The sequence below is a fragment of the Ursus americanus genome, chromosome 10 (genome assembly GCF_024610735.1).
Source record: "Ursus americanus isolate L20-20 chromosome 10, mUrsAme1.1.p, whole genome shotgun sequence".
In the NCBI taxonomy this organism is placed as follows: Eukaryota; Metazoa; Chordata; class Mammalia; order Carnivora; family Ursidae; genus Ursus; species Ursus americanus.
The window spans coordinates 76,640,371-76,661,756 of record NC_142136.1 but is presented as its reverse complement, the minus strand read 5'-3'; the positions used below and the strand labels follow the sequence as shown (position 1 = coordinate 76,661,756).

At 49.6% G+C, this 21,386-nt stretch overlaps 1 protein-coding gene across 1 annotated transcript; it reads left to right on the top strand.

Moving 5' to 3' along the window:
• The first annotated feature begins 121 nt into the window (after positions 1-121).
• Positions 122-19,701, top strand: IL17D (interleukin 17D). The gene is made up of 3 exons (XM_045797128.2): positions 122-400; positions 762-1,057; positions 18,173-19,701. Exons 1-3 carry the CDS (start codon positions 386-388, stop codon positions 18,489-18,491), a joined length of 630 nt encoding a protein of 209 aa, XP_045653084.2. The 5' UTR covers positions 122-385; the 3' UTR covers positions 18,492-19,701.
• Positions 19,702-21,386: the final 1,685 nt, after the last annotated feature.

Sequence of the window (21,386 nt, the reverse complement as noted above, 5' to 3'; positions counted from 1 at the left end):
CGTCAGAGGGCAAGCGAGCTCCACTCCCAGAGGCGCAGGGTGCAGCCCCGGCCCGTTCCCGTGAACCCGAGCGACGACCTCGTGCCGCCGGCTCGTCCGTGCGCGCCCGCCGACGCAGAGGAGGAAGCGCCCGAAGGAACTTACTCGACCCAAGTCCGGTTCTAAGACGACCGGCACCCAGAGCTGACGCGCCGGGACCCCGCGCCGGCCCCTCCTCGGCCGCGCGGCCCCCGCGGGAGGGAGGCGGGCGGATGACGAGGGTGTGGGGGCGTGAGTCTGAGGGCGGCGGGCTCCGGCGTCGCAGGCGCGGGCGCTGGCTCCGCAGGCTCCGTCGCTGACCGGCCGGGCGCGGCGCGCGGAGCGTCGAGGTCGCCGCCGCAGGGGGATGGCGCGTGCGGGGGTAAGCGACGCGGACGGCCGTCACAGGCACTCGCAGCCCAGGGCGCAGCAGCCCGGCAGGCATACGCACACGCGCACCCCGCAGCCGCCCCCCGTGCGGCCCCCGGCTCGGGGCGGCGGCGGCGGCGGCGGCACGGGGCGCGCGGGCCGGCGCAGGGCAGGGTCCCGGGGCCCCCGGGGGCGGCGGGCGGGCGGGGGCGGCGCTCGGGGGCCCGTCTGGTCAGCACCCATCCTCCGGGCCCGCCTCACGGTCCGCGGAGCGACGGGGGGCGCCCACCGGCTCCCAGACCGCGGCGGGCCGGGCGCGGGCGGGCGCGGGCTCCTCCGCCGCGCGCGGACGTTGAGCGCGGCCTGTCTCGCAGGTCTGGATGCTGGTGGTCGGCGTCCTGCTGGCGTTGGCGCCGGGCCGGGCCGCAGGCGCCCTGAGGGCGAGCAGACGCCCGGCGCGGCCGCGGGGCTGCGCCGACCGGCCCGAGGAGCTCCTGGAGCAGCTGTACGGGCGGCTGGCGGCGGGCGTGCTCGGCGCCTTCCACCACACGCTGCAGCTGGGGCCGCGCGAGCAGGCGCGTAACGCGAGCTGCCCGGCAGGGGGCAGGCCCGGCGACCGGCGCTTCCGGCCGCCCACCAACCTGCGCAGCGTGTCGCCGTGGGCCTACAGGTGAGCCGCGGGGCCGTGGTGGGGCGGGCAGGGCGGGGCCGGACGAGGCAGGTGGGGTGCGGCGGGTGGGGCCGGGGAAAGTGAGGTGGGTGGTGAGGAGGGCGGGGCCGGGCGTGGCAAGCAGGGCGCGAGCGGCGCGGGCAGGTGGGGTGGGGCAGGTGCGGCGGGGCGGGGCCGTCGGGAGAGGCTAGGTGGGTCGGGGAGAGGGACGGGGCAGGGCAGATGGGGCGAGGAAGGGCAGGTAGGAAGGGGCGAAGTTAATGCAGAGAGTGGGTTGGGAGTAATTTATTCCCACAAAGGTCTCATCATCTCCCTCGAGGGAAACCTACTTACCGTTATTTACCCTTTCACTATTTAATATGGAACAGATGTTTCTTGAGTACCTAGTGCCAGGTATGTAGTTCAGTGGGTTCCACAGAGGACCAAGCCGAGTGATCCTTCATTAATTTTTATAGAATTTTGTACAGGAGACCTGTGAAGTTCTAGTGTGGCAGTCTACAGACATTTTTTGAGTGCCTGTGGTGGTGGTCCAGACACTGTTGAGTACTGAACCCTCAGAAGCCCATCCTCTGAGCTTATAGCCTGAGGGAGGAGTGGAGATAATTGGGAAAGAAACCATAATACAAGGCAGAACATGATTTGACAGGAAAGCTTAAGTGTGTGATAGTGTAAAGTGATGAGGGGGATCAAAATGGCATTTGAAATGTATTTTGGAGAATGGACATAAAGTCTGAGATTGGCCTGGTAAAGAGGTCATCTCAGAAGAAAGGAACAACATGCAAAGCAGGGAGGCTGGGGTGTTCTGGGGCTTGTGTAGGAAATAGTGTGGCTGGAGTATCCCCGACACACATTTATAACTGTCCCCTTCCCTGCTGTTACTGCTGAGTACCACCATCCTCAAGGGGCTCACAGTTTGCTATACATGGAGGGAGCCCTCACACTGCCACAGACATGGAAAAGCCCTCAGTGAAAGAGCAAGGACAAGCATGGTTCAGAGGGAAGGAGTGGCTTATGACAAGGGGGAAGAGACTGAAGAATGGCAAGTGCAGGTGTGCTTCTGTGTGGCTGGGAGTGGCAAGAGAAGAGGCTGCAGAGGGGAGCAGAAACTAGATTTGGCCTTAAAAGCAGTGCTACAAGTTTGAAATGTATCCCGTAGGATGGTTTTTGATGAAGCAAGTCATGTGACCGCTTTGTGTTTTGGGACGGCATCCCTGAGGACGGATTTATCCAAAGAGAGACAAAGGAAAAATGCAGTGCAGTACTTCCGGCAAAAGGTAGTTAGGGTCTGAATTCAGGCGGTGGCAGTGGAAAAAGTGAGACTAGGACTGGTTTGAAAGATATTACTTAAAGAAGCTGAAGTGGCAGGATTTGGTGGATGATGATTGTGGGAGTGAGGGAGAAGGAGTGGGTGTAAAATGTGTAATGGCTTAAGGCTTTAGTCCACACTGCTATTAAGATGTGCAGAGAAAATGTGTTGATTTTGTCTAAAATCAATCCAGGGTTCTCAAAGCCTCCACCTGCTGGTCAGGGGGCCTCCCTCCTCCTGGCTACTCTGCAGAGGACCAAGTTCACTGTGGCTGAGCTCCCTCCCACCATGGAAGTCAGGCCCAGAACGCCCTCCTGCCTTCATTGACTCTTCATTCATCTGATGCCCTCAGGACACACATGTTGAGCCATTCATTTTGGTGGCTCCATTCTCTTGCTCTTCCTCTTTCTTCCCATCATTCCCACAGTCCAAAAGGGTGGGCTTTTATATTATTTTTTCCTCCAACCTCATATTATACCTTTGATATGCTAAATAGCATTAAAAAAACTTGGAAGGTCTCTCAAAACAACAGCGTGGCTTCTCCAGACAGAAGCTGCCAAGTCAGCATTTTTCTTTAACGAATTCTAAGCTCTCCTGGCAAATAGATGCCTCCCAGGCTAGGCCGTGACCCGAAAGGCAGAAGAGTAACACACAGCAGTGATTTTTAAGACCTCCTGTTGGGCATCTCCCACATTTCTGACTTGGGTTGTAGATGGTATTGAAGCAAAATGGAGAAACTGAATGAGGAGAGTTTTTTGGAGGGAAGTAAATTCGGTGCTAGACCTGTTGAGTTTTATGTGCCTAAGAGGAGCACAGATGTAAATGTCCAACTTGACGTGGAAGTATGGTCTCAGAAGAGAGATTGGGACTGAAGCACAGATCAGGAGTTGTCAGCCCTGGAATTCTTCATAGTAAGTTAAATTGAGTTGCCCCTACTACCTTACCTGTGTCTCCTAGGAAAGATCCAAGAGCTGCAGGGAGGAGGGAATGGCTAAGGGAGGTCATGGAAGAGAACACCACACAGCATAGAGCAGCCCTGGTCTAGGCTGCTCAGGTCTGCCCATGGAGCCTTGGGGCTACATGGAGCCGGGGAGCAGGAGCTCCCTCTGTATCAGGGGGCTGATGGTGGTTTCATCTGCACTACTTTTCTTATTATTTAGCAACAATGATGAAATTGCTCCCTCTGTGAGCAAATGGAGGCTTACACTCTCTGAACGAAGGATGGTCTTCTAGGGATGGGTACTGGGCCAGGACTCCAGATTCCTGGGTGCTAAAGCAGGCCCTGCCTTCTCCCACCAGGAGACAGCCTCTCTGCTCTCCTGACCTCTGACCACTTCTCACTGTCTCCCGAGTCATTGGAAGACTGGAAAAAGCATTGCACGTAGAAGCTCAAAACCTCTCCTAAACGCGGTGTGTAGAAGGACAGGACTGGTTTCTTACTGGTGTCACCGTGGGACCTGTGTGGCCTGGGGGGAAGAGTGTGCTCACCTGTGCAACTGAAGTGTGGAATTAGAAGTAGTATGTAAGGCTAAAAACAGAGAGAACTCCTAAGGAAGATGGTTGGGGAAACAGACTGCCAGTCAGAAATACTGAAAGGCACAGAAAGGACTACTTAGGTGGATAAGATAGGATTTAAAATAGAAATTTGGATTATAAGGTGGCTTTTCAAACTTTCAAGGGAGAGATGGACCATTCAATAAATGGTGTTGGGACAACTGAGTAACCAGCTGGATATACAAATAAATTCCAAATGACTGAAAGATTGAAATGTAAAAATAAAACCACAAACACATAAAAAATACAGTCAATTATATTTACAGGCTTGGAGTGGAGAGGCCTATTTAATAGCCTACAGACCCCCAAAGCCATAACAGACGAGACTGATAAATTCAGCTGCACAATTATATGCCATTTCTTCGTGGCAAAATAAACAGTAAAATAAAATTAGAGAAATACAAGGGCAAACTGGGAGAAAATACTTGCAACCCATGTTACAAAGGGCTCATTTCCTAAAGAGCTCCTACAAACCGATTTAAAAAAGATGTAATAAAGGGAGAAACAAAGGTTGTGGGTAGTTCCTGGGGCAGGAGGGTCAAATGAGTCAGTTATGTGAAATGCAAGGAGGTGCCTAGCGTTAGGCATCCTAAGGTGAAATGCATATTAAAATGATGCTGAGAAACCTTTCTTTATTTTGGGGGCACCCACCAGGCTCTATTAGCAAGGGGATGAGGAAAAAGGCATTCTCATGCAGCAGAGGGTATGAATCCACACAACCAGATATTAGCTGTCCACATTTTAAATGTACACGCTCTTTGACCCAGCAGTTCCAGGTCCTGGTTTGAAAGAGGAATGGGGCAGCTGTCGGCCTGCCTAAGAAGACCAGTCCATCACCAGCATAGAGGGCAACAAGGCAGGGCGCAGTAGTGTTATTTGTGTGTTAAGGAGAAGCTATTACATAACATATGCATATGTTATTTTTAAATGTACACACACACCACCCCACACACTTAGGGGCATCTTAAGAACGTGGTTATTGTGGTGCCTGTCAGGAGGGTAACTGGAAGGCTGGGGATGGAGGAGGAAGGAGACTTACTTTTCACTCCTTCGTATCTTTTGAATTTTCTGCCATGTGCACTTGGTATTGATTTCAAAAACATCTTCACTTTTAAATTGAAAGCAGAAAGGGAAACTCACCAACCATAGGAAACAGCAGAGTGAAGAAACAACTCAGCAGGTAGCTACAGCCTCTGATTTTCCCTGAGCATTGGTCTGAAGAGAGTTGTTTGTTTTTACAGGCTGTAGGCTGACAGCAGAGGCACTGCACTTTTCAGAGGCCTTTGTGCCCTCACAGCTGAGCTGTGCTAGGGATGAGCCCAGGAGACATGAAGGGATTGGGCCGAGGGGACAGGCATTAAATGATAGAGCCAGGACCTCATCCCAGATATGTGAATCCATCTAGCCCATGCTCCTGACCAATGTGCTAGTAGAAAAGCAGCATTCAGCTTCCAGAATATAAAAATATTTTCTCATTTACTTTGTGGCATCATGTTTGTTTCTCTTAAGCTTTAGAAACAAAAATGCCAAAAAATAAAATCAATGTAATTGCTCAAGTTTTTAAAGCCGAATTGGCATAGTAAGAATTATATTGTAAGAACACTGAGGTTCATTGAGCTTTAAAGGTACACATCACTCATTTATTTTGAAACCTCAAAGATAAACAACTACCAATACTCTAATTTTTAAATTGTTTGTATTTTTCAATTTTGGGTCATGGTCTAAAGATAACTTTTCTCTAGGATATGACTAAGCACAACAATTTAATTTTAGGCTTTGCTACTTTTCTATATAACTCTTCTCCTCGTGAATTTAAGAGACTACACCTAAATTTATTTTGCAATAAACAACTCCGTGGGTAGCAAGAAGAGCAAGGGAATAAATGGAAAGAAGAAGTAATAGGACAGGGAAGAAGAGAGAAGAGAGAGGAAAGGGCATGGGGAGGGCGAGTGACTTAAAAATAGAGGCAACCACCAGCAGGGAACTGGAAGAGGTGGTGAGACACACACACACACACACACACACACACACACACACACACACACACCGCAGCTGGGCAAATCCTCCCGCAGGCAGAGGGGCCTTGCAGTTGGGGGCTGTGGCAGCAGGGCAAATCCTCCCGCAGGCAGAGGGGCCTTGCAGTTGGGGGCTGTGGCAGCAGGGGCCGGCTGGGGGAGGGTCCAACAGCACAGGCAGCAGATCAGATAGGCTGATATTTTCCCATGCAGAACCCAAGTTGGCACCACTCCCTATTACCAGAACTTTCAGCAGGTGACTTTTTTTGAGAAGAGGGGCGCAACAGCAGCAACAGCTTCCAGCTCATGTGTGGGCCAGACAAGGTCACCACTGTCCCCTGGGCCAGACCAGCGATGCCCATTTATGGGGACGACCTACGTGTTCCGATAAATCTATCATCAGATATTTAGGAACACTGCACTTTAGAAAAGTTTTCATCAGGAAAGGTTGAAATAAAAAGGATATTTGTGCTTCACCCTCCTCTAACCTTTCAGTTCAGCTAACCCAAACATCCTGTTTCCCCCCGGGGACTGTCCATCACTATTCCCTTTTACCACTGCAGAAACAGCTGCGTCCACTCCCCAGCTGCTGCCTGAGCCAGGGCAGTGCTCAGGTCACAAACCTGCCGCTGTCCTCGTACATTCTCAGGGCACCATTCACATCACTTTCCCCTCATCATGTCGTTTGTAAAATTGTGAAGGGAGTACAACATTAACTAGAGAAAGTGAGAGAAGTTAGTATAATGTTGAAGTTATCTCCACTGCACTTAGCCCCCTTTTAAAATATTATCTTTCTTTCGAATGCTCCCTTTCCCCTGCTTGCGCTTGTATGTTTGTGTCCCAGCACTAAGAACAGCAGTCCCCACACCGATGCCTTGTGGGGTTGCGCGGGCTCTAATCCCCCTCCCAGGGTGGGGGCCTCGATGGGGTCGCTGAGTCCACTGTGACCGACAGGGGGCAGCACCATGCCAACCTGCCTTCTCCCCCACCACCCGGGACCTGGCTTCTTCCTGGGAAGGCCGGGCCGGTGTGATCTTTGGAACTGCGGGGCGTCCTTTCCTGTTCATAATTCTCTTTAGCAAGTTCACTCTTTCCTGGATCCTGCCTCAAATCCACAGGTTATTCGAATGGCTTAAGAACAAACTAGGAGGGGCGCCTGGGTGGCACAGCGGTTAGGCGTCTGCCTTCGGCTCAGGGCGTGATCCCGGCGTGATGGGATCGAGCCCCGCATCAGGCTCTTCCACTGGGAGCCTGCTTCTTCCTCTCCCACTCCCCCTGCTTGTGTTCCCTCTCCCATTGCCTGTCTCTATCTCTGTCGAATAAATAAAAATCTTAAAAAAAAAAAGAACAAACTAGGAAAGTCTGTCTGCCTTCAAGGAATATCTGTATCTGGTGTAGCAGCTTCTTTGTGGTCTGACCTTGGTACTGCTCTGTTCAAGAGAAGAAGGGTTGGGGAAGGGGACCAGGGAGGGCGGACAGAGCAGAAGCAATGCCTGCCTGCAAGTCTCCAGTTACAGCTTGCAGGGTGGGTGGGGGCACTGCTCACCAAACCCACTGTTGTAGAAAAGCAGACACTCAGGGTTCAAAGCAGCTTGTTTAAGAAATGCTGGCAACACCCCCCCCCGAAAAAAAAACACTTAAAAAAAGATTTTATTTATTTGAGAGAGAGAGAGAGAGTGCACTGGGGGGGGGGTGCAGAGGGAGAGGGAGAAGCAGACTCCCCGATGAGCCCAACTGGCGGGGGGGGGGGGGGGGGGGATATTGATCCCAGGATTCAGGATCATGACCTGAGCCAAAGTCAGATGCTTAAAGTGCTTGACCGAATGAGCCACTGAGGCGCCCCAACCCCAAAAATCTTTTTATGGATAAGTGACCTTTAATTGGCCAAAGTACTACGTGGATTTTTTTTTCTCTGAGCTACTCAGCATAGCGGGCTCTACTGCACCTATCACTGTTTCACAGAGTAAAAATAAGAGCATTGTCATGGAGCATTGTCATGGGGCTAAAGTCTCTCTTTCTGAAAATAGATACGTTCGTTTTGCTTTGATAGTTATTTTCTTCAACTGCCTGGGTTTTACTTTGGCATTCTTAGAGTAACCAGGGATGATGATAGTATTTCATTCCATCGTCACCTCTTCCAGATTTCCTCACCTGAATAGAATGTTTGTACTCTTAATACCAACAGAAGAATTGGGCCAAGTCCTGGAAGGAACACACACATACCACGAAGTGAAATTCCTTATGGTGCCTGTCTTCCAGAAATGACACATGAAGATTTTGAAGGATGGTAATGAGTGCACTGCTCACTAAATTAATGAGGTCAAAGAGAAAATAATCTATCAAGGACTCTTCCAGAATTAAATAGTCTAGGCTAATGTTTTGGTATGAATTATTCCTCATAACCAGTGTATGGCAACAGCTGGTTCATTTCAGACCAAGGTGGGCTCCACCCTTTCTGCACATAGGCGCTTCACCGGCCTCCCCCAAGGACAGGCACATCAAAGATGACTTTGAACCCAAATTCTGCAGCTTCCCCTGGAAAGATAGTTAAGCCACCCCACCCCGTGGGCATGAGCTATGTTTTTCCTTTGAAGAGATATTTCCCAGCTGCATTGAATGTGTGGCATTTGCCATGACAAAAGAATAAAACCCTTTGAGAAATTCTGGCCTTCATTCTAATTTCTCATTCTCTCTTTTCCTCTGGGAAAGCTTTTTTTTTTTTTTTCCAAGTTATCTTCCAAATTCTTTTCCAAGCCATGAGTCTCTCTCTAGTCTTCCTTGATCTCTCAGATGAACAGATTTTACATGGTATCAGTGGATTTCCTGGTTGTAGATTTAGCACTTAGGAGGCATATGACTAACTGCTAAATATCCCCAAATTGCAGAGCAGACTCACAGCTTGGCTGTGCAGGCAGGGCAGTGGATGGGACTAAGCCAGTTGAGCTGGAAGACTTTGGACAAGCCCCTCACCCTTCGGTGTCTTGGTTTCCTTCTCAGTAAAGGGAGAGGACAGACAGGCTGAGTCCTTCCAGGTTCCCAGTAGCCCAGAGCCAGCCCTGTTGGCAGGAGAGCCTGGTCAGTTCTGGAGCCTGCCTCACTGGCTCAGCTTCAGGGCTGACCTTGATGCCAAGTTCAGGATCACACCAAAGTCAACCTCAGTCCCCACTTGGGGGTAGGGCTGACCCCTAGCTCTCCTTGGCCGCTGAAGAGGGCCAGGTGAAATCCGCTGGGGCTCTGACTCCAGGGCATCCATGCCAGGTCAGACTTTGCTCTCCCAGGCTGATTTTTCCATGTCCTCTTTCAGGAGAAATGCACAACTGATGTTTTCTTGTAGGGGCCAGAAGAGCATTTTTCAGAGCTCCTTGGCAGCATGTATTGAAGATCTTGGCTCTCTTAGGCCTTAGGGAATGGAGAAAGGGTGGAGCCGATGGGGCTGCTGGCCACAGCTTTCCAGCAGAGGGAAACTGTGGTCCTCATGACCCTGGCTACTCCCTGGCCTGCGAACAGAGCCCTCCCATAGCAGCTCTGGGCCTTGTCATGCACCATTCCTTCCCCCATAGTCTCATAACCATCCCCCTCCCAGCTGCGGGGCTGGTTCCAAAGGGAAAAAGAGGTTGGAAGGTTACTCAAACCCCATCTCAGTGATTCATTATCTCTCTTAGATCTGGAGGCCAATGGCCTCTACCAGGGTCGCATGTTAGAATTATCTGGGGAACTTTAAAAAAATCCCAACACCCTGGCCCCATGCTAGAACCATGAATTCTGAATCTCTGGGGGGGGGGGATAGTGATCACTAGTTTTGAAAGTTCATTTGTGGGCCTCCAGTGAAGTATAATTGAGATCATCCTCACTACAATGCCAGTTGCTTGCTTGGTTAACAGTGACCTTATGCATTAGTTAGATTTCTCAGCGTAGGGGGTCCTACACTGGTAGGGTCATGAAATTTGGGTGTATTTGGGAAAATGCAGTCATCCAGTTGTTTGCTGTTAACCGCAGTCAATATATGACTACTTACCTTTGGAGATACTGTTGACTGTGCTGTGGAATGGGCTTCTGCTGATGGCCAGTGGTTCCCCACTTCAAGTGAGGAAGACAGCAACGTGGGCAGCTTGTTGGCATGCGGAGCTCCTGATTCAGGGGGTCAAGTGTGAGAAGCTGTGTTTTTAACGCACTCCCACATGGCTTTTACACAGGTGGTCTGACAGCCACAGCTGGGAAGTCTTGTTTATGCCTTCTTTTTATTGCCCACCTCCTGGGCAGAAAGACGGGTATTCTGCACAGGACTAGCTCTGGGGAAGGTGAAACTGGTTCTCCTCAGTTTTCCCAGAGGGCTGCTAGATGTCTGTGTATTACCATGGTTTCAGAAGGTCTTGTTCTGGTAAAGTGAGTCCCCCTCCTTCCTTTTCAAAACTGTCTTGAGTATACTTGGACTTTTTCTCTTTCTACAAATTTTAGGATCAGCTTGCCAAGTTCTACAAAAACTCTACTGGGATTTTGCTTAGAACTGCACTTTATAGCTTAATTTAGAGAATCTCAGAAACTCAATGCATTACAGCTGTCCTTTCTAAGCAGAAAACATTGATAAAAAATATCACATTAACAGTCCTGCCATCAAGAAGCTGGAGGAAGTAGCCTGGTCACTCACCCATCCCCTCCGTCGCAAAGAACCAGACAGAGGCAATGATTTGCCCAATGTCATTTGTTGGTAACCAAATAGGACTGAAATTTTAGGTTCAAGACTCTTATTGACTCCATCCTGCCACCCCCCACCTTTTTCTTTTCATCCTGACTTTTTTAAAAAAAGTAATTGACAATGAGTTGAACTCATTGTCCTTAAGATCTGGCAAACCAGGACTACTAAGGCAATTTTGTTTCCACTTAGACCATTTCAGTCCTTATGGGTCTCCAGTCTGAACTGGAGAAGGCATTTTCCCTAACTTTGTTCCATTGGTTTGGGGTCTTGGAGTGGCTGTGAAACAATCATACTTAGCCTCTGTTGTCTTGAGATCAAAATAATTTTATGTTTTGCAAAGCGGGAAGGTGAGCCATGCCGATGAGCTTGTGCCAGTAAATACCACAGCTATACTTGGGCATCAGCTCGAGAGCACATCGGGTGGCCGCGGTTCTGTCTGCTGGAATGTACTCATTGTTCTCCAGGTGGCAGTCCTTGGGGAACCGCTTCGAATTGTTTCCTACCAACTTCAGGGTCCCAGGGGCAGTGCTCTTTTCTGTCTCCGCTGTCACTCACATTCCTCTTCAAGCTCAGTTTCCATCACCTCTAATCATCCCTGGAGGACTTGTCCTTTGTTCTTGGATTAAGCTGGGCCAGCTGTCACTCACTCAAGCCAAGCTTCACACGTGGCCCCAGGGACACTTTTGGATCCCATCAGAGGGGAAAACTTGATTTGTTTCAAGTATGTTCCAGTGCCAAGCTTCCACAGAGCAGCATGCAGAAAATGTAGACAAAAGAATTATTGCTCACAAGGAGCAAGACAGACGTGCAGGATTCTTACTCGATTGCATTTCCATGTTTGGTAAGAGAAAAGGATCCCTGTTGGGGTTTCTTGATGTCTTATTTTTGTGGTAGCTTTCTTTAACCAGAAAGCACTCCAGCCTGATAATTTCCGCAGACTCTTAAGGCAGGAGTTTGGGGAGACAGGCTTTAGCTTTGTCTCTGTCCCCTGGCTGTCCTGAGGCTTCCAGACCTTTCCTCCTGATCTCTTCTCCACCTCCCCCCAACTAGTGTCCTTCAGAATGTGTCTGTCTTGTGCTTTCTGTCTTCCATGGTACTTGCTGGCATCAGTACCCACCATACTGGGTGTCAGGGGTGTGATATGCATTGTGTCTACCCCCCTCCCCTTGGTAGCACGTTTGTATTTTAAGAGAAACTTCCTGGTCATAAAACCAGAATGTGAAAACCACCAATGCATGTGCCTTCTTATTATGTGCCACATATGGGCAGAGGTGGGGGGAGGCAGGTATCTCTTTGTCCTAATACCTCAGCCCAGAAGTGTCACTGTGACCGTGGAAAGTTTGGTCCTGGGGGGCCGGCTGATGGGGGTGGGGCAGCTATTTTTAGTCAGATGATGAGCCTTCTGACCATCACAGCATCCAAGTGACTGTCCGTTCTGCCTCATTACAGATGGAATGGGGGTTGTTGCACGGATTGCTACCTGCGACCGTGGTGCATAGAAAAGATAAATCCCAGTTACTTGGAATGGAAAGGGATCTTTAATGCCCCTAGGTCACACTAGCATTACAGAGGAGGAAACTGAGTCAGAAGAGGCTGTGCCTGACCTTCCTGCCCCAAACCCGATTTTGTCCTGTAATTGGGTCTATGTCACTACCAGAATGGTTTCTAAACATCCACTGATCATGTCTCTACATGCTTAACAGTCCTCACGTGGCTTCCCATGATCTGCAAGGTAAAATCCTCCAGTCTTCAAGGCTCCTGTCCACCTCCCACATGTCTTACTAAATCTCTGCCCCCTGCACACATAGGCATGTGCACAGGTCATTCCAGCTGCCGTGACCTGCTGGTAGTTTCCTACCCACATGGTCTCCTGCTTTCCTGCCTGGGTGTGGGTTGCTCAGCACCCCCTCCTTCCTCCGGCTCAGCCCTCCTCCTTTTCTAAACCCACCTCAGACTTCCCTGGGGCCGTAGCCTCCAGCGTGTTTGCAGTGGTCTGGGCTCCTTGCTTTGCTTTGACCTGATGGGCTGGCTTGAGTGTTCGTGGAGGGGCCGTACCCTTGCCCGGTGCCAGCCTTGGGAGCTTAAAATTTCTGCTGAATTAATGATCGCTACTAACCTTCCAGTTGGCAGATTCCCAGGGCACTTTGTAACTTCACAAACATTCAGCACTGTCCGTGTGTGTCTGTGTGTGTATGTGAGTCTATGGACACTCATGTATTTGGTGTGTATCTCTAAAAGAGAAGGACTCTGTTAAATAAAACGATGCAATACTATTAATACACCTGGAAGTTAATACTTCCCTAATATCTTCAAATATTCAGTCAGGTTCCCAAATTTCCCTGATTATCTCATAAGTGGTTTTTTAAAACTTTGAAATTTTGGGGCACCTGGGTGGCTTAGTCATTAAGCGTCCCAGGGTCCTGGGATCAAGCCCTGCATCGGGCTCCTTGCTCAGCGGGAAGCCTGCTTCTTCCTCTCCCACTCCCCTTGCCTGTGTTCCCTCTCTCTCTGTCTCTCTCTCTGTCAAATAAATAAATAAAATCTTTAAAAAAAAAAACTTTGCAATTTTTTTCTCTATTTTTTCTGTTACATTATTTAAGTCTACATTTTGAAGTAGTTTCAAACTAACAAAAACCTTTGTGAAATTAGTACAAAGAATTCCCATGTACCCTTTACCCAGATTCCCCAAATGGCAGCATCATAACTCAGCAGAATTATCAAGATCAGGAAATGTTTGTTGCTAATAACCCTAGAATCCGGAGACCTTACTCAGAGCAGGCCCACTAACGCCCCTTGTCTGTCCTAGGACCTCCCCCGGGCTCACACGGGGCCTCTGGTGGTCAGGCCCGTTAGCTGCCTTCAGTCTGCAACAGTTTCTCAGTTCTTTGTTTTTTGTGACTGTGACACTTTTGAAGAGTACCAGTCAGTTGTTTTGTGGAATATCCCTCAGTTTGGGCTTGATATGTTTTTTTAAGCAACCATAAGTTTTCATCCAAATGGAGACACATGCAAGTAAAAAGTTGCTAAATTCACAACTGCACAGAGACAGTGGGTGTAAAGCAGGTCAGCGGTGCCACATGTGCCCAGTACTTGTGTCACTCTACTCAGTGCTGTTTTGGGTTCCCTCCCTCCCTTTCCACCTTGGAACAAACACGTGCTGAACTTCCAGCATTCTGTATGCTGTTGGTCATATCCTCATAGTGCCATTTAACGGGTTCCTCTGTCCCTGCATTTCCAGGAAACTGGCCCAATCAGTTCCAGTTTTTGGCCAGCCGCTCTTAAGCGTCTGCCTTCCTGGCCTCGGGGAGTGCCACTGCTGATTCTGTCAGTCTCCACAATGAGACATATTCTCTCTTAAAAGTTGGTTTTCCCGGAAGCATGGTTAAGTGTCCAACTTTTGAGTTCAGCCTGGGTCATGATCTCGGGGTTGTGGGATGAAACCCCACATCAGATTCCACACTCAGTGGGGAGTGTGCATGAGATTCTCTCTCTCCCCCTCTCCCTCTGCCTCTCCCCTTGCTCTCTCTAAAATAAATAAATCTTTAAAAAAAAAAAAAGAAAAGAAAAGTTGGTTTTCCCTGTCTTTCATTTTGTGTTTCTCCATACACTTTCCTGAGTGATCTTATTTAATCACCATCGATATGCTAATAATTTTTAAAATCTCCACCTTCAGCCAGTACCTGTCTCTTGGGCTCCAGACCATCTTCTACTCTGTAGTCTGGAAGATCTGTCTAAAATTCCATCTGATTGGGTCACTTCCATTTTTAACATCCTCCCCATTGCCGTCAGGGTCAAATCCAAATTCCTCATGTTGAATTTGAGGCCCCTTACGACCCAACTTCCACAGATGACCCCAGCATCATCTTGTAGTTCCCCTCCTGTGCCACAGTTCCTAACACTGACATGGTCCCTGGACTCTCGGCCCTGCCCTCTGTCCTAACTGCCCTTTCTCCCTTCCTTATCTGGATGAATCCACCCAGGAACTACCTTTGCCAGAAGTCTTCCCAGTTGCCAGGGCTGGATGAACTCTCTGTACATTTATCCCCCAGATGGTGAGTCCTTGGATAGTAGATCTGTGTTTTATCTCTATCCTCATTGCCTGAAACGTCACTGGCACTCAGATATTGCTGAATAAATATTGAAGGTGACTGGGAATAGTATAAATTCCTTTTCCTTCAAACTTTAAGTTAGGGCTTTATATGGACTTCTTAAGGGTATGAAGGACAGGGAGCTGTGGAGTCCAGACTCACCATTACCAGCTCACCATTTACCAAACTCTTATTCTCATGTTAGGGCACAAGGATGAGTAAAAATACAGCCCTGAATCTTCCCTCCCAGGGGAAAACATCGAAAAAGGGTAGCCCTATCTCACAGGCACCAAGTGTTATGAGAATATGGGGGATAAAGAGGATGAATTTGGCTAAGGAAATTTGAAAACTCTTAATGATTTGAATTGGACCTTAAAATATGGCAAGATTTGATATTGGTTTTGGGGAGAGGGCATCTTGAGCAAAAGCTTAGCTGCAGCACGTGCAAGGGACATTCCACGTTGGGATGACCGGAGGCTAGGATGTGCGAGGAGACCATGAGGGAAAGCTGGAAAGGTATGTAGTAGGGACCACGCTGTGGAGGCCTTTGAAGGCACAGCAAAGGAGCTTGGATTTGTCCTGACTTGTCCCCCCACAACTATGCCTCCACATACCCCAGATGGGGGGTAGGAACAAGGCTTTACAGAGGAGGTTGAAAAAGTTGGAATGGTAAGGGTGGACAGCTTTATCAGTCCTTGCAAGAATAGAGCTCATTATGTTCCGAAAGCTCCTGACAGCAGAACTGAGGAAAAAGTAGTGATGAGAAGCTTAAAAAATATTTTCAACTACTATTTTTGTGCTCATGTTGGAGGGAAGGATGAACAGACAAAATCAGCATAAATTTCAATGTTTTGGCTTCAGAGATGACTTACATTGTGTAGACAGTCCCCACCCCGCCCTGTTCCTGTTTGCACATAACATTTATTAGCCTTCACCCTTGACTCTGCCCTTGTCGTACAACAGCAAGAAGGGAGGTGAAGGTGTCTGTGCCTGAGCACTCAACCACCAGTAGGACCCCAGGCCTGAGGCCTCCTTGCTCCCCACCACCACCATTGCTACTCCCATTCTTCTGGTCACCCTGACGGGAAGCCATGGAGTCACTGCTGACTTTTCCTCTGACCTCATCCCCCACAATCAAACAGTGGCGAAGGACTTGCAAACATCCCTCTTGGCTTTAGAAAGCTCAAGTGGCAGATTGGGCTGGGTCCTCTAGTTTAACTGCTGACTCCTGGCCTCACTGGCCTCCTTTCTGTCTGTGTGTGGCAGGTGTTACCCAGTCCCCTCACTGCTGTGCCCGGGCGGGCACCCCAGCTCTGTGCTCTGGGAGGCATGGCTCCCTGAGTTCTTTCGTCCTGTGTAAATGGCATGTAGTTGGCAGTGAGTACATTTGTTGCTGCTTGAAGATAACCATTTCTAGACTCTTCCCCACCCAATCAGGCTTCAGTCCACAATGTCTAAAGATGTTGGATCCAAACAGAAAAAGAAACCCTTGTACTTTCCTTACACATCTGGAGCCACCCCCCCTCATCCTGCCACTAAGAGTTAACACTTGCCTCTTGACATGAACTCCTCAACAGAGAAACCTCTTGGCCAAACAGTGTAACAACCCTGTCCCTCCCATGCTTCAAGTCCATTTCTGCCTCCCCACCCGATATGCCCACAGTTGGCCCCAGTCAGCACTGCCCATCCATCAGCTGTTAACTCCTTTCTGCAAGAAATCCTCAGCTCTTTTGGACACCCCACTGGTCTCTACTTACTTTTTCCAAGCCCCCTAATCCCCCTTCTTTAACTGGATGGTCCAAACATACTTCTTAACTGGAAATTTCTTAACTTTGTGGATGAATTTTAGATGTTAGCGATGAGGACATATGAAAGAACTAGTCGAGAGGGGTTTCCTCCTGAAGGACATAAAACTTGCGCAAGCCATGGAGGGTGAAGGCCAGCCTGGACCACTGTCCCTCTCTGTGGAGCCACACTCTGCTGTCCAGAAACCTGGATGAGAGATCATACACATCTCAAGTTTTTGGCTGTAAAAACCTCTAGGCATACATCATTTTTAAAAATTTATATCATAGGCTTCCATTGGCATAGCACTTTTGGAGGCCCTCCTGGGCTTGGCACATTGTGGGTCCATAAGTGTGTGTGTGTTGCTCGAGAGGTTAGAAGTCCTGAGTTCTGACTCCAAGAGTTTAGGGTCCCTAAGACTCAGCTCCAGAAGAAAGAGAAACATTTGTAAGAGGATTGCACGTGTTTTAAGTGGGGAGACTCATGGCAATGAGAATTTGGGGTCATGGCAATCCCATGAGAAATGGGGACAGTCCCTTCTTGTTTAAGGGGGACATTACGGAGGAGCCCTGGGTCTCCATTAGTGACCACACACAGCTTTGACCTCTTGGCTGGTTGCAGGGGATAGTGGCAGAGGGCAGAGTCCTGTCTGAAGGTGTTGCTTTTTTTTTTTTTTTCCTCCCAGGGAGTCATCCGGCCAGCCAAGCCCTAGACTCCCCTGGCATTGTGGCAGCAAGCTGTTTTGTAGGTGTCGACATTGGTTCTTGGCATCTGACTAGAAAATAGAGAGTCTTGGAGGAGAATGGATATGACCACATTTAAACCAGCATTCACTTCTCAAATGTCCCAGGCTGGCCAACCTGCCCTCCCCAGCATGGCTTTGGCCCCTTCCCGGAAGGCACGCAGGCCCTGACAGACACAGGGCCCACCTTGTGACCTTCTGGACAGATGTCTTGCAGCTGCCTTTGCTGATAGCTGTGTCAGAGGCCAGGTGGCCGGCGTCTGCACCGTCTGGCACCTGGGCCAGCTAGCTTCTTGCGGAGGTGGCCCCTTCCTGGGGACTGGTGTGGGCAGCGCCCTGGTGAATGTGCCCCCATCTGGGGCTGCAGAGGCCAGTGTCTGGAGGGGAGGCAGATCTGGGGCCTTAGGAACCACGGCTCTGGGGCTCAGGGCTGGAGTTGTGGCCGGAAGCAGAGACGGCGTCTCATATTCTGGTGGGTGCGTGTGGTCACCCGTCAGTGCGCATGCGGCTCGCTGACCCGCCGTTCCACCTCCCACGTGTCTCCTACCGCCTCTGCCAGGGTGTAACTGGAGGGTCTGAACATACTTCATTGTACATCTCTTCACTTTGCCAATGAATTTCAGTCATGAACGTGAACAGATACATTTTACTTTTCTATGTATATTAGCACAGAAAGCATTTTTAGGGAATGGCCTAACAAGAGCTATAAACTGTCCTCATTTAACATACAGCAAAGCCACATGGTGCCCCTGTTTAAGTTAGGATCTTACACGGAAGCTAACCGTGCGAAGAATTGTCTGGGCCCCACCTTTCTTCTGCTCCATTAATCAGTGATCTCAACACTTTCTGATGACAGAAGCTGCCGTCACTCGGCACGCGATGTGTTCCTGTTGCCCCAACGCATGAACTAAAGCCTGCTCTCTTCCCTGCAGAATTTCCTACGACCCCGCCAGGTACCCGAAGTACCTGCCCGAGGCCTACTGCCTGTGCAGAGGCTGCCTGACCGGGCTGTTCGGGGAGGAGGATCTGCGTTTCCGGAGCGCCCCGGTGTACATGCCCACCGTCATCCTGCGGCGGACGTCGGCCTGCGCGGGCGGCCGCTCGGTGTACGTGGAGGAGTACGTCACCGTGCCGGTGGGCTGCACCTGCGTCCCCGAGCCCGAGAAGGAGGCGGACAGCCCCAACTCCAGCATGGACAAGCCGGGCGCCAAGCTCCTGCTCAGCCCCGGCGACAAGCCGGGCCGGCCCTGAGCCCTGCGGCTGTCCGAGGCCCCTGTCCCTGGAGCGCTCGGCTGGTTCAGCCGCGTCCCGGGAGCGAAAACGAAGACGCGAACGAGTACATGAAACAGCTGAGCTGGAGAGCTCTTCCGACCGAGCCTGGTTGGCGGCTTACTCACACACAGCACCATCCCCTGGTTTTCTTTTAGGCAAAAGCGCAGGGTCGGTGAAGGCTGCCGGGAGGTTGCCCGGGTACATGGCAGCGGGCAGGGAGTGTAGGGCCTGGGCCCACCGAGGGTGGCTGGAGCCTGGCACGCGGAGAAGTGGCTCCGTGATCCTCCCTCCGTGGTCCTCCCTCCGTGGTCCTCCCTCCGTGGTCCTCCGGGCTCAGACCCTTCCCCCACCGCCCAGCCGCAGTGCCGCGTGCTGTTAGGACGCTCTGAGAAGAGGGGCGATCCTCCCCAAGATAGGTAGTAGATAGGTGCTTCTAAAAGAAATGTTATTTTTAAAAAAGAATATATACCTACTTTTTTGTTCAATGTTTTCAATGAGGCAGAAACTATTTTTATATTAGGAATTTTGAGTATATTAAAATTTTTTTACTTGACATATAAGTATTTTATAACCGTTCTGTTTTTACTTCCTCTGGCAAGACTTTTTAGAAGCACAATTGGAATCCTCAAACTTTTTAGCTGGCACTGGGGCCCAAGTCCCTGAATTCAGCCTGTCCCCAGTTGCTGACCATAACAAAATGGACAGGGCTGAATGTGACCTCCAGTGAAGATCTTCATAGGCTGCTACGTGAATACAAGGGAAGCACAGGAGGCCTAGCTCACCCCACACGGGCCAGGGATTCCAGAAACCTCAAACATGGTTTGTTCATGAGGATATAAATGGCCACAGATGTATACAATTAAACGCTTTTTTCACTTTTGAAAGTAAGTGGGGCCAAATAAGAGGTGGTGGGATAAGGCGAGAGGTGGAATGTGCTATCTTTCTTTGCCAATTCTCAGAAGAATCCAAGTCTTAGCTTAGTTTCAAGGGCTTCAGGAACCAGCCGAATATGAGGAGAAGCAGGCCAGCTTACACTCTCCAGAGATCAGTATCGGGGCCTCTTTTTCTACATCCTGCAATGTGAGCTAAAACCGTACTCTCTTCTGTAGGCTGAAAGTTTGTCCTTGAACACAATTATTTGTAAAAGTGCGAAGTTCTTTTTAAAATCATTAAAGCAGTTGTAGGTGAAGGGCATGTTGGCTGTGTGCACTTCTCTCTGGACTTGGCTTTGATGGGCTCAACTCATTTTTAGAGGAAACTATTTTCGTCTTCACTTTATCTTAATTTTATGGTTGAAGTTTAAACTGAGATCTGATTTGGTCTTTGAAAGGTCAACTACTCCTGCAAAGTCAGTCTCTCTTCTCCTGTGTGACACCCCAACCAAGCCAAGAAGTGTCCCTTATTTATATGTATTTCACCCTCAAACTTCAGTTGTCAGTAACAGAGCTTTAGCTCCCTATTACCAAGTATCAGCCTTAGTTTGACCTAGATGGAAGGTTCACTGAGAGAACTTTCCACTTGTACTGACAGAAGTTTACGTGAAAAATACATTGCCGAGCAAAATCCAGTTTTCCAAATATTCAAACATTCAAAATTGAAAGTGCTAGCTGTGGATGGTTCTGTAAAATCAATCTGGGAAATTTTACTTCTGCATTCAACCTCTGGGGGAGTGGTGTGTGTAGGAAAAAAGGTATCACGAGTGGTAGCATACCTGGAATACATTCCTGTCCAGAGCAGTCTTTCATCGCTAGCTCGAAGATAACATCAAATCCATAAATTAAAAAGAAAAACTGCTTTTCAAACCAGTGGCTTGGGTAATCGTCCCAGTCATCACCACTGCAGGGTAACATTTTCCAGCTACTCCTCAGATATTAATAGTGCAAACATCAGAGGAGAATAGACTTAAGGAGAGTGGACACTTGGGGAAAATATCATGGTTTTATTTTTATTAGTTTAACTAATTAGCTTGTGAAAAGGTAACACATTTCCCGCAGAAGAAATTTAGCTTTCCATTCTATGGAACCAGAAAGGCAACCTTTCTTTGTGTGTTTTCTCTGAATGGAATATTCATCCACTTAATATTTATTGAGCACTTGCCCTGTTCCAGGCACCGAGCCCCTGGGAGCCACCTGTGAGGCAGGCGCAGTCTCCGTCTCAGCCGAGAGTCGACCCAGCCCTGGCTGTGAGAGCACAATGAGGCGATGGCGGGCCGCTCCTCACGGGAAGTGCTGCCCGAGAATCTGAGCCACACTTCCGGCCCTTGTAAACGGATGGTGCCCGTCCCCAGTCACTGTGAGGACTGAGCACCACCTGCAAAGCACAGCGCCTGCACACAGGAGGCCTGAGAACATATTGGCCCCAATGATTTGTGAGCTACGTTGAAAATAAGTATCAAGCTATTCTTTCTTCATATTAGGTTTATTGCTTTAGCGAGGCTAGATCATTAAGATGACTTTTTGTATATAAGTTTAAAAAATCTATCACTAGGCAGCAGCGACCAGATAGGATATGTTGGAGTGAATGTTAACTAACAGGAATTAAAAACATGAAAAAAAAGGTACATGCTGGAGGGAGAGGGTGGTGATGCAGTCTGGGGAGAGACTGTTTCAGGGAATAATAAGAGTTTTGGGGACAGAGTTTTGTTCCCTCATTAAAACTACAGGGGTTTTTTGGAGCAGAGAGAGGTGATTATTGTGCTCCTCAACCATCGGGGGAACATCCTGCCAGCCCAAGCTGAGGAGCAGCCCCTCCTCAGTGAAGCGAGCGCTGACCTGGCCACTTCCGACCCGGCTTCCCAGAGCAGCACACTTCGCCAGTGGGGATTTCACGGCTTCCTTTCTCCTGTCCCAGTGCCATGGTGCTGATGTTTCCTTC